The sequence below is a fragment of the Melanerpes formicivorus genome, unplaced genomic scaffold (assembly GCF_026170545.1).
Source record: "Melanerpes formicivorus ecotype bairdi unplaced genomic scaffold, bMelFor1.0.p_v2 SCAF_36, whole genome shotgun sequence".
Lineage (NCBI taxonomy): Eukaryota > Metazoa > Chordata > Aves > Piciformes > Picidae > Melanerpes > Melanerpes formicivorus.
In genome coordinates, this window is record NW_027142388.1 from 5,767,319 (window position 1) to 5,779,618 (window position 12,300).

Consider the following 12,300-nt stretch of genomic DNA (forward strand, 5'->3'; position numbering starts at 1 on the left):
TGCTCAAGGCCTCATCCAACCTGGTCTTGAGCACCCCCAGGGAGAAGGCATCCACAACCTCCCTGGGCAGCCTATTACAGAGTCTCACCACCCTTGTAGTGAAGAACTTCTTCCTGAGATCCAGTCAGATAAGAAGCTACTATCAGACTGGTCTTTTTTTAAACCAGTGGATCCTTTTCATTAACTATTTCCATGAATGAAAGAGAGAACAAGAACAATACAGGTAACACATAGCATCACAAAGTAAGTGTGATTTGTTTAAAACAAGTAAAAGAATTTGAAGTTACATAACATACCTATAGTCCAGAAATGCACAGTAAAGATGAACTCTGTTACTCGTATTTAGTGCCTGGCTGTATTGTCTGGGAGTCTGCAAGAAAGAAAATAGACACCCTGAAGGACTGTTTAAAAATGACTAAATTCTGCTATTCAACTACTTTAAATTCTCATTGCTGTAATAACTTCAATAGACTTATCCTAGATTAACACACCCTAACTGAAAACAAATTTTGTCAACCTTTGTAGCTGTAACACCATCTCCACACTTGCAAAGGCTGGCATTCAGTCTTAATTTTTCACACTGGGATTAAAGTCTTGCCACTTTGAGTGAGAAACCCATGTCCCATCTAAGTAAATAGCAAGGCAGGATTATTTATTGTGCATAAGCATACATATATGTGCTAATTTTTGCAGGATCAGGGTGTTTTTCTTCAGCATCGTTTTGGCTACATTGGGTTTTGTGCTCACTGGGTAGTAAAAATCTCACATTTTAGGATTAGTATCTCTGAAATATGTGCACTGCAATGCCCAGCTCACAGACATTTTCTTTCCACAAGAGTGCTTATTTTAAAACATACAATCAAACTGAAGGAGCAATGCCATAATTCCAAGTTTTACTGTAACACACCTTACCATTATAATGACACCATTTCTATCTTTCATAAACAGATTTAGCTACTACCTTAACCTCCTCCATTCAGGAAGTTTTCAGACCCCAGTCTCCATTCTGTTACACCAGCTCAATGACAAAAATACTTCAAATTAGATTGGTGTGAAATAATAGTTTGTGGTCGACAAAATATGCAACCTAGAGGGGCTTATAGGATCTGTTCAAACCTTTCTAATACATAAATCCCCAAAGTTCACATTGTGTTAGACCCTAACTTAAAGCATTTTTTTAATTACAAGAGTCTTCAATATAAACAAATCACTGATGAATTTACAGCCCTCAGATGACTGTAACAATCCCACCATCAAGGCAAAAGACAACCAAGTACTGGTTTCATTGTTTTAGAGAAAGAAGGGTAAAACCCCACTGCTGAAACTCAACCAAGTGCAAGTCCATGATGCAATATTCTTTCTCCTCTCCCACAAGTTGAACAACAAGTATCAGGCACAAGGTAGCACAGTTTCCTCCTTATTTACTAGCGATAACAAAACATTTCTGCCTAACCCAGGACACTGACACACACATACTGGATTTCCACACATTTCAAGTAGCTATGCTGTAGATAAGGACATTTACTTCTTAACTCACAGCACTGGATAACATAAATGGAATTTTCTTATCTGCTAGAGCAACATCCCTGGACAAAATCTCCAGTTCCTTGACTCACCCAGTTCATCATGGAAATATCTTCAACTCCAGGTCAGGTACTCACAGAAAAAGAAAGGCTGTCACTTACCTGCTGACATTCTCTGTCTTTCCCTTTGACATCATGCATCCTTCTTCCATGAGAGGAGCAAATCAAACAGTAAAACCTCACACTCTCCTAAGTGCACTACACTGGGAAGTGATAAAGGGACAAGACTCTTGTTCCTCATCATCAGGAAATACCTCACTGATGCCACCTCCAATCTTCTCCAACTTTCTTTCCAGCTGTAGCTACAGATATAGTAAACCCAAGTATATGACATTAATTAACACAGAGGAGTTCTTCCTTGTCTGTGAAGGCTCTTCCCCATTGCTGTCTGCCCTGTGAAGGCTCTGTACAAGGCTTCTGGATCAAACTGTTCCTTGCTAGATCCATGAATTCTGAACCTTCTATTCATTTTAGAATGTGCCCCACCACTAGCCTCACCTATAAGAAAAGTAGGGCTCCTGCACACCTCCCACATCACAATATGAAGTATGGGATGCTTTTCAGAAACTGCTTCTCTCCCTTAATCCCACTTCTTGTCCATCGCAGTACTCTTGAAACTGCAGAAGACTAATGATCCATAACCTATGGCTGGCAAACTGCCTTCTGCAACTTCAGTTAATTTAAAGTTTTGTTGGTAGAGTTCATTCTGTTTTACCAGCAGCAAGGGCAAGTACCATTACCCCTAATAATGTTATGTCCATCCTGCCTATAGCCTGAGATAAGCAATTTAAAGAATCCATAGTTTGTACTACAAATGACTTCACTACTATGACAAACACACAGTAGCTAAAAATAGAGAGAGGAAAAACAGAGAGAAAGATCTGCTCTACAACAGATAACTGTAATTTCTGATTTGTAAGATATTTCTAGATACATCTTCATTCTTTGTACACTAAATGGAAAGGGCAGCACAGGGTCAGGTTGGAAGAAGACCAGCTGTATATCTTTTTACACAAATAAATCCCAGATGTATGCTTTATCCTCTATTAAGCATCTCTAGCAAGGGACAAATTATTGGGTTTGCCCATCTTTAAACACAGATGTCATCCATTAGAAAAAGAAATACATCAGTGAGGCTATACAGTCTCTGAGCTGTCCAGAAGTGCAAGTGCATACCCACATGGAAAAGGAATAATAATGTGTGCAGAAGGGTCCATACCCATTTGCCTATTTGCTTCTCTTAAAGAACATCTCTCATTTTTAACATACACAACATTAGCCTCACAAGACTTTTCAGAGCCATTTATGGCAACTACATAAAATTCTTACCTTGTTATACTTCACTGAAATTCAATAACAAGATGGTCATTAGAATAGAAACTTCCCCCAATATACAAGAAACTGGATGCAATGAGAGATAAACTCTCTCTGATCTTCAACAGCTCTACTTCAAAGTACTCTCTAATCTGTGAAATATGAACTGACTGCACCTCAATACTGTATTTCTTAAATTAAACTATGTGTGACAACTTATATGTGACTTGCATCCTGTAGCACCGAGGATATTGATTTAGTGACATTGATAACAGAAAGCTTAATACACAAGTTGGCTTTTACACTAAAAGATTAAGTCACTTGAGTGTTTATAAAAGCCAGTGAAAGGACAATTTATGCAGCTTTCAGTAGTCTGAAGAGGGAAGGTACCAGCATGCTAAGTACTCCAGGATCTGGCATCATTTCTCCCTAATCTAGGTTCTTTATATTAGTCCTTCTGCTTGGAGAGGGGTACATGCAGCCTCTTCAGAAAATAATTACATTGAAAGAGGAAATCAACCTCCTGTCACTGAGAAATAGCGCAAACTCTGTCTGATGGAGTGGGTATCTCAAGGAAGGACTGTCTGTGTTTATGTCATGGCTGCTCAGCATCCCTTACACTAACCACTGACTCTCATCTCAGTAAATTAGTCAGACTTAGAAGCAAACCACAGAAATTCATTTTATGTGTTGAGAGCATACAGAGGATATGCACGGGTGTGTAATGGGGATACAGTTCTTATACTGCTGGGAACTAGGCACAAGGCCATGGTTAGTGGGTGAAGAGGCCAAAAAAGGGAGGTGGGGGCTGAAAACACTGCTGGAAACCTTCAAGAAAACCTAGTTGCAGGAAATGTCATGAACACAATTGCAGAAGAAAAACGGCCATCCAGCTGCTGCTGGGAAGGCTTGCCAAGGAAGGGAAGCCAAACAGAGGGTGGGGTGAACCTTTATGAGATTAGCTCGTTTCTCCTCTCCTCCCCTGAATTTTAAAAGCAAACATTTAGCTACATAGTGGTGGCCACCAAGGGAGGAGGGTGTGCACCTTCTAATTCAATATGCATTTTTCTCCAGTGTGAAGAATGACAAACTATGGGTCAGATTTGCCATTGTTCTAAACTCAGTGTGTTGGGTGTTGGATTTCCTCTAATCCAAAGAAGTTGAGAATTTAGCCTATTACATTCAATCTGGAGTTCACTTGACCCAGTTTACAAAATACAGCATTTTGTTTAGTTCAGAGTCTTTGAAACGTTATCTACTCAACTTCCAATAATACCACAGATTATTATGAGGGTGGTGATAAAAGGGACTAAGACAAACAAACCTCTTGTCAGTCTGCTTGCACCTTGTGCAGTTCACAATCCCATCATAATATTCTTACAGGTGAACGAATCAAAGGCATCTTTAATTCTGTTTTACAGATTAAGTTAGAGATGGGAATTAGGCTTGTGATTTCAGGATTTCCTGTCCTTACAGTGCCATCCTGACTGTTAACTGGGCCTGTCCAGGCCACATGGTTAATTCACATTCCTTATATGTCCATCTTATGGAATCACAGAATCACAGAATCAATAAGGTTGGAAAAGACCTCAGAGATCATCAAGTCCAACCTCTCACTCAACACCTCAGGACTAATAGTGCATTATATTATTAGCTAAGGTAGTTCTGCATTATTCAGTAGTATTCAGTATCAATAAGGTTGGAAGAGACCTCAAAGATCATCAAGTCCAACCTGTCCTCATGACTAGAGTAGGGAGGACACTACTGCCCATTGCAGGCTTGAACTCATGACCTTCCCATTAAGGGTCTTATGTGCTACCAACTGAGCCACATTATGTTATATTATCTACTATTATGTTATATGATCTACTTCTAATTACCTAGTCAAGTAAAACTAAGTTGTGTTCTTCTGCTCATTTCCCTTGAACAAGGCAGACAAAAAGAGAGAGAAAGAAAGAAAGATCATCTATTTCTGCAGTGGCTATATTGGCTGTTTTCTTCCAAGGTGTGAGAAAGCTGCATTGCGATGGACCTAGGGCTTGGCTTAGATCACCCAAATACATTTATTTAGAGTCTTCTTGACTGATGACTGATTCACCCTAAGATGTAACTAGCGTATGTAATGAAAAGAAAAAGGGGGGGGGGGGGGGGGGGGGAAGTAATTATACCCAAAAAAAGGTAAAAATTGTACAAAAAAAAAAAACACAGTTAGCTTATGGGTAGAGAATGATAATGTGTTCTGCATAAAAGGCAGACCTCTAGTTGTTTCATTGTTTTCAAGAGAGCTGTGCCAACACACACTTACTGAACCAACCAGCAAAATGCATAGGCTCCCACAGGGTCAGCCTGAAAGCTGACTGAATGTGCTTCCTAATGGTACAAGCATACAGTTGCTTCTTTATTTTGTAAAGCCATGATATCACAAAGGTGAAAAACTGTGACAGCCAACAATATAAAGGGGAAAAAAAATGTGAAATATCAGAGGCTACTAAAGGCACTCAAAATTGGAAAAGGTTGCCATATGTAATAGAATATGGTTTGGGTTTGGTCCTTCCTTTACCTGAGGTTAGCAATTGTCATTGCATCAGGTTCTTCCTCCAAAATTGTTGCTAATCAAATGCTACACCAATAACCTTCCCCAGTTTTCAGAGTGCTCCATTTAACAGCTGCTGTATCAGGCAAGCAGTGTGAGAACAAACAAACAAAAAAAAAAGCAATGAGAAAACTCATAAGCAACAGACTGAAAAATGTCTTGGCTGCTCTACTGGATAGCATTTTTATAAAGTCAGAAAGAAAAGGAAGAGGAAATCGATGAGGACATTTGCATGGGACTTTTTTCTTTTTAATTATTGTGCAGAGAAAAAAATAGAAATATTATTTCTGAATGTGTACAGCATCAGAAGATCTTTCTATTTTTCCTTAGACTAGCAAGTCCATCACTTTAAATAAAAGCGCCATCCTCTTAACAGGATACCACATTTCTTATGGCACCAAACAAGGGGCTTCATCCAACGGCTGCCAAGACATCTGACCACTTGCAGAGCTCAGTGTGGGCTGTCAGGCACTGTGCATCTGTAAAGCAGTGGCTTATCACCTACAGAAATGGGAACTATTCCTTGGTCCTCATCTTTCTACAGCCTGCCTCTTTGATGCACTCCATTACCTGCTTATAGCACAGATAAGCTTCATGGCACCTAGAAAAGCTGGGGTAGTGATTGCTGAATGTACTCTAAGTACAATATAATGACAAAATTAAAAGAGGAATAGCTCTTCTCTCTGGTTTGGGGCACTGCTTGAGGAAAGCTGCAATTTTGGCAATGGAAACTGGCTGCAACCTTTGAATTAAATTATAGTCTCCCAAAACAGACATGCACAGCTCCCAAATGGCTTTCCTTTAATTTTATAGCTAGAAAATTCCCACCCTAACATAAGAAGTTCCAACAGTTAAAAGAGCACAGCATCAATAGGGCAGTGCTGAGACTTGGACTTAGGAATTTCTGATTGCAAAGTGCCTTCCTCAGCCTCACTAAGCCACATATCTTCTATGGATGCCTTCATACCCTCTACAATTTCAAAGACCTCAAATAAGTAACAATTTTTCATTCTCTTTGGTCTGGATGTATATGAGCACGATGAGTGTTTTGTGTGTATTTGTAAACACTGGGCAGTGACAAGTATTTACATGCCAAAATGTTTCAGCTTGGAAGCCTACACTATTTAAGATGCAGTACTGCAGTGCAAAACCATACCAGACTCCCATTGACAGCAATCTGGATTAATAATGCTCACAACATTGTGGAAAATCATGGTCATAAATGAAAAGAGCAGGAAGGTTGAAAAATAGCCACAGAAAGAAGGTGGTTACTTTTCACCAGAGATGTGTGGAGCTGATTTCAATGGAAAGCATGTACTAACAGAAACTGCAGGATAAGGACCTTTGAAATTCAATTTGGGCAGCAACCAAGTGACACCAGTAAATATTTGATGTTCCAAAATCTTAAATGCCAGTCACTGAGAAGCAGAACTTGGTATGGCAGCCTTTGCTTATGTAAACACCAATAAACACAGGCTTGAACTGATGATTTCTAGGAAAAAAGTGCCTAATGCTTAAGTGAAACAAAATTATGTCTTCTGTCCTTTAAAGCACAGTTCTGGTTCAGAGAATGACAAAGTGAAAACAGTAATGCTCTGTCTCTCTAGAAATAGTCTCATTTAAGCAATTGGCAGTATAACAATCAGATGGGTTTGATATGTCCTTACAGTTGAACAGTCATATCCATATGTAAGGAAAAAAATATGTATGTACACTGCCCTCTAAACATGCAAGTGATTTAGGCATCTAAGAATGGACTAAGGAGTCCGAAGTTAAGTCAGTGATACTGAAATACCTGGGGCATGTTTTCTTGCCTCTTTGAATTTTAGCAAGCCAAATAAGAGAGCAAGCAAGGACTAGTTTCTTTCCTGCATGTTATTGACAGAAGTGCTTACAGAGAGCCAGAGTAATCAAACGTTTTGGGACGCTCCACATTGCCAGCAATGGGCTCAGAGAGCAACCTCCAACTGGATATTGCCTCTCCAAAATTAATGAATGCAGTCTGTCTCCAAAGAGATCCAATTTATATCAGGCAAATTAAAATGCAAGTTGTTTCACTCAAGGTGCCCCTGTTGAAGCAGTTACTCACTGCTTAAAAGACCTTGGATTGCTTCAATGTCATGCAAAGCCCTGCAGAGCAGCTTTTCTGCTTTTGCCATCTCCTCTCCTCACTGGCACTCACTCACTCAGAGCTACCAGAACTGCACATTGGACAGAGGAAGAAAGCCAGCTTGATTGTTGGGGCTCAGGAAGAGTTTGTCAGACTAAAAAATAAATTAATAAAAGGAAATCTACCATTGTTTTCATTGGTAGACTTACCTGAAGTGGAGAGTGCTGGGTGACCTTAAACACCAAATCCTCTGGGGCCATTATCCCAAGATCTCATTTATGTCTTTTCTGCTCTGATCTAACACATTAGATGACAAGCCAGGGTAAAAGTAATCCTTGAGTATGGATGAAGTGGAGCTAAAAATACAAATCTACCCCAAACCTGGGCATTTGCCCAGATTATTCATGGAAGGAACTGTGCTGGGTTGCACCCATCCTGGATGGAGGGCTGAGAGCACCTTGCTCTCCCTCAGAGGATAAAAGAAACCTGATCCAGGTGAACAGAGAGGGACTTGGTTTCCCCCTCCCAGGAGGAGGGTTCCCCTGGGTCAAAGGTGGTATATTCTGCTCCCCCTTCCTGTCCAGCAAGCCTATACAATGGAGGACATTGCTGTCTTTCTCCTGCCTTACCTGCTTGAAAGGACACAGCTGCAGCAGTTTTTCCTGATTCTTCCACGTGGTCAGGCCTGTCCATTCCAAGCTGCTTCCCACACCCTCTAAAGGACTGAATCCACTTACATCCAAGGAAATACAAGGCCATCCAGGCTTGGTTTTGTATTTTTTTCCTATTTATCCTTATCCCTCACCCTTGGAAACACACCCCAATGCTGAGATATATATACACTCACACACACATTGTTAAAAAAATTTACTACTTCTACTTCCAAACTGACTCCAGATTATTTTCTTTCTTTAGAGATTCACCTCCATTCCCTTTTCCCTACCTCTTTTTATCAGCTCCTTTTCCTTATCAGGGAAAGGGAGCGTGGAGAGAGCAGGAGGAATTCTTGCTTTGCTGTCATTTGAGCTCTTAAACTCCAGTTAAGGCTCAAACCAGTACAGTAACTTAGTGAGATACTATTTGCCAAACTTAGTGAGATACTATTTGCCAAGCCCAGGTACTAATGCAACTGGTTGGTGTGGTCCTTCCTCTGGTCCTAGACTGTGTTGTTTTATGCTGCTTCATGCTGCTTCTGCACTCCTAGGCTCCCTGAAATCATTATTTTTAATGCAAATATCAAAATCAAATACTTGTAAAGTTGCCTGTGCAAACAAACCTGTGCTGTTTTGTTCATGTTCACCTGTAGCAGTTTGACAGAGGCAGAAATATTTCCCTTTGCTGTACAGCTACCCAGACCCAGTGCAGAGCTCTGTAACAGGAAACAATGTCTAAGTAATGACAAGAGCTGTGACAGGGACCAGAAGACAGGCAGAAAGCACAATCCCTTAAAGGGATGCACAGTTTTAAGAATACTTTTGCTATTAGGTAATATTTCCACAATTCTTAGTTTCCAAAACAGTGCTTGGACTTTCCTCCTGATGGCTTTTTTTCTTTTTTTTGGTGATTCACAGTCTCCATGTTACTGGGATGGAGAGAAATTTAATCAGAAAGAAGAAACTGGGACAATTCAGCACTATGGGTTCCTGAGTGCTTGTGCCACACTGCCCATGGACAAACGATCACGCAACGTCTGAGGGCGTTTGCTCTGATTTCTACAGCAGTCACTCACTCATATCCCAAACAAGACACGCCTGCATTTTTCACAACGAGATTTCACAAAGCTCAGCTGAAACTGAAAACCTATAAACCAGAGATTCAGTGCCCACAAATAACCAGCACTGGCAACAGCAAGAAGTCACACTGAATTCAAATTTAGGAAAGATGTTGAATTGCTGGAACATGTCCAGAGAAGGGCAACAAAGTTGGTGAGGGGTTTGGAGCACAAACCTTATGAGGAGAGGCTGAGGGTGATGGGATTGCTTAGCCTGGAGAAGAGGAGGCTCAGAGGAGACCTTATTGCTGTCTACAGCTACCTGAAGGGAGGTTGTAGCCAGGTGGGGGCTGGTCTCTTCTCCCAGGCAACCAGCACCAGAACAAGAAGACACAGTCTCAAGCTGTGCCAGGGGAGGTTTAGGCTGGATGTTAGGAAGAAGTTCTTCACAGAAGGAGGGATTGGTCATTGGAATAGGCTGCACAGGGAGGTGGTAGAGTCACCCTCACTGGAGGTGCTTAGGAAGAGACTGGATGTGGTGCTTGCTGCTGTGGTTTAGTTGATTAGATAGTGTGGGATGATAGGTTGGACTCGATGATCAAAAAGGTCTCTTCCAACCTGGTTAATTCTATTTCCATTCTATTTCTATTTCTAAACCCAACAGAAGCTACACAACCCAACAGCAATGGCAAGTCTCACTGAGATTTTTTTCCTTTCAGTTTTATGTAACTCTCTGCCAAAATACAAATGAAGACTGAATTAGACTCTGCTTCCCACAAGACTGAAAGTCATAGTTATAAGAATCAATCAGCACTCACTCATATTTATTATAGAAGAGACAATTTTTCACACAAGAAGCACATAGTAGTTAGCACAAGATAGATTTCCAAGAGGAGAATCAATATGTATTACCTTTTCTAAGTAGACAAAAAGAAAAAGCACAAAATGTCCTAATTTTCCTGCACAAAACCCAAACAAAGTCTGTTTCTTTATTTTTGAAGAACACAAGGTTTTGACAGCCTGGAGCAGTGAAACATTAAAATTTAACGTGTTCTGCGTGATAATAACAGGAATAGTGAACTGTTTATGGAATAACTGGGAATAATGCATTTATCTTCTTTAATAAAGACACCAGTCCCCTGTGCACTTTACCTCCAAGGACAAAACTAGCATCTGAGAATGGATAACTTTGGGAGCCTGGGATTGCAAGTGGTCTGATATGGCCAGAAACTACTCATAAAGTGAGATGAAGACAAGACACCCTAGAAATAGGAATATGGCAAGTGGACCAGGGCTGCTGGTCCCTAAGGCTCCTTTAGGAGCCTGGTTAAGCTAGTTAAGCTTTACCCAGGACTTCAGCTGAAGCAGGAACTTGTATCCCACAGGCACACCTGCATAAGCATGGGCTTTAGAAACCCTTGGTGAGGAGAAACAGAGGTGGCAAGAAGGCAGCAAGAGCTATGTGAGCACCCATGGAGTGACATCTTCAAGGCACAGGCATAATATGTTTGTTCTGTGCTCAGTAGGTAACTTAACAGGTTCTTTTTATGGCACAGATATGTTAATATGAATAAAATTGTTCTCCTTAAGGACATGCTAGCTTCTTCAGATGTCAAAAGCCCCTTCATCAGCTTCAGTGAGAGTTTGATCAGACCTACATCTTCAGTTGGTTCTTCATCAGAAATTTATAGAGTTGTCTTTGCTAACACTTCTTTCCAAGCAGAAGACCATATTCTAAAGGGTCTTCTGAAGACATGATTTAATGAAAGCTTTAGGAGGAGGTTTAATAGCTCATGTCAGAAAGAGAGTACCAGGCTTAATGGCAAAAATATTTACCACTCAGTGCAGTTGTTGCTAATATTTTTTTCTAGGTTGGATTTATACGTTAGAATTTTCCATTCTCATTAAAATCCTGGCTGTGTGAATGTTGCCTCTGAAAAGCAATGCCTCACATTCTTTGTGAATTATATGAGGCAGCCTTTGTTTTATATTGACCCTTTCAGCTCTTAAATCCCTTGACTAGCTGCTAACCATTTATCCTTTCTCTGACTGCTAATCTCCGGGGAGCGGGTGGGACAGGCAGTCAATGGAAGCAATGGAGTATAAATAATGACAGAGTACAATAAACATTCCAGTTGCAATGCCACAGCTCATGACAAAGACTTTCAGAAAGATACAGCACACAGTCCTTCTATGATAAGACTGTTGTAACCAGACTGGAAAATATTACAAAAACCTTAGGTTTGCTTAAGGCCAAGATGTTCAGGCCCACTAGGTGAGATAAAGGAATGTTTATTCTGTGTAATCAAAAAAATCACTTGGATTCGGACCATTGGGTTTTATTCCCAAATTCATTTTCTCCATGTGACTTTTCACAGGTTCTTTCCTGTCTCTATGTGTTTTATTTCACATTCATTACCCTACCTATTTAGTCTGTAATGTCTCAGACAAACACTCCTATATCTTATTATGCTTTGCACGGCGGGAATCCAGCTAAAGTCTGCAGGGATGACTGTAGAAGCCTGTGTTCACACACAGCCTAATGCCATGGCATTTTCTGATAACAGCTGTGGATCATCTGAATGCCTCCTTAAGTACCTGGTGAACATGGGGACATTCTTTCCCTGACTTCTCTCTCCCCAAATTCCAAATGTGGAAACACGTGCCACTGCTTCCCTTGCTCCAGTTCTAGCCAATGTACAGAAAATTATCTGAGGCAAAGAAAATTAATCCCGAGGGGGGGAAAAAATTACAAGTTTCCTGTCACACTAATAAGCTGCAGAAGCTGCCTTAAACAGGAGAGTCGATTAATGAGACAAGGAACTCATGGTAAGGGAGATGAAGACAGGAGCAAGACTGCTCTGGTCAGATACAGCCTGGATCTGGACAAAATTGAGTCTACTGTTAATCCTCATCTTGAGAAAAAAATACTCTCCTGTAATGCTTCTCGAGTAGTAGAAGAATAGAATAGAATAGAATAGAATAGAAT

At 40.6% G+C, this 12,300-nt stretch overlaps 1 protein-coding gene across 3 annotated transcripts in view; it reads right to left on the bottom strand.

Moving 5' to 3' along the window:
- The window catches only part of ADGRD1 (adhesion G protein-coupled receptor D1), a 166,578-nt gene that overhangs the window by 76,482 nt on the left and 77,796 nt on the right, over positions 1–12,300 (bottom strand). For all 3 annotated transcript variants that reach the window (XM_068157400.1, XM_068157401.1, XM_068157399.1), the window contains one exon: positions 297–370. In XM_068157400.1, coding sequence (XP_068013501.1) covers positions 297–370 — 74 coding nt within the window. The remainder of the gene's footprint in view (positions 1–296; positions 371–12,300) is intronic.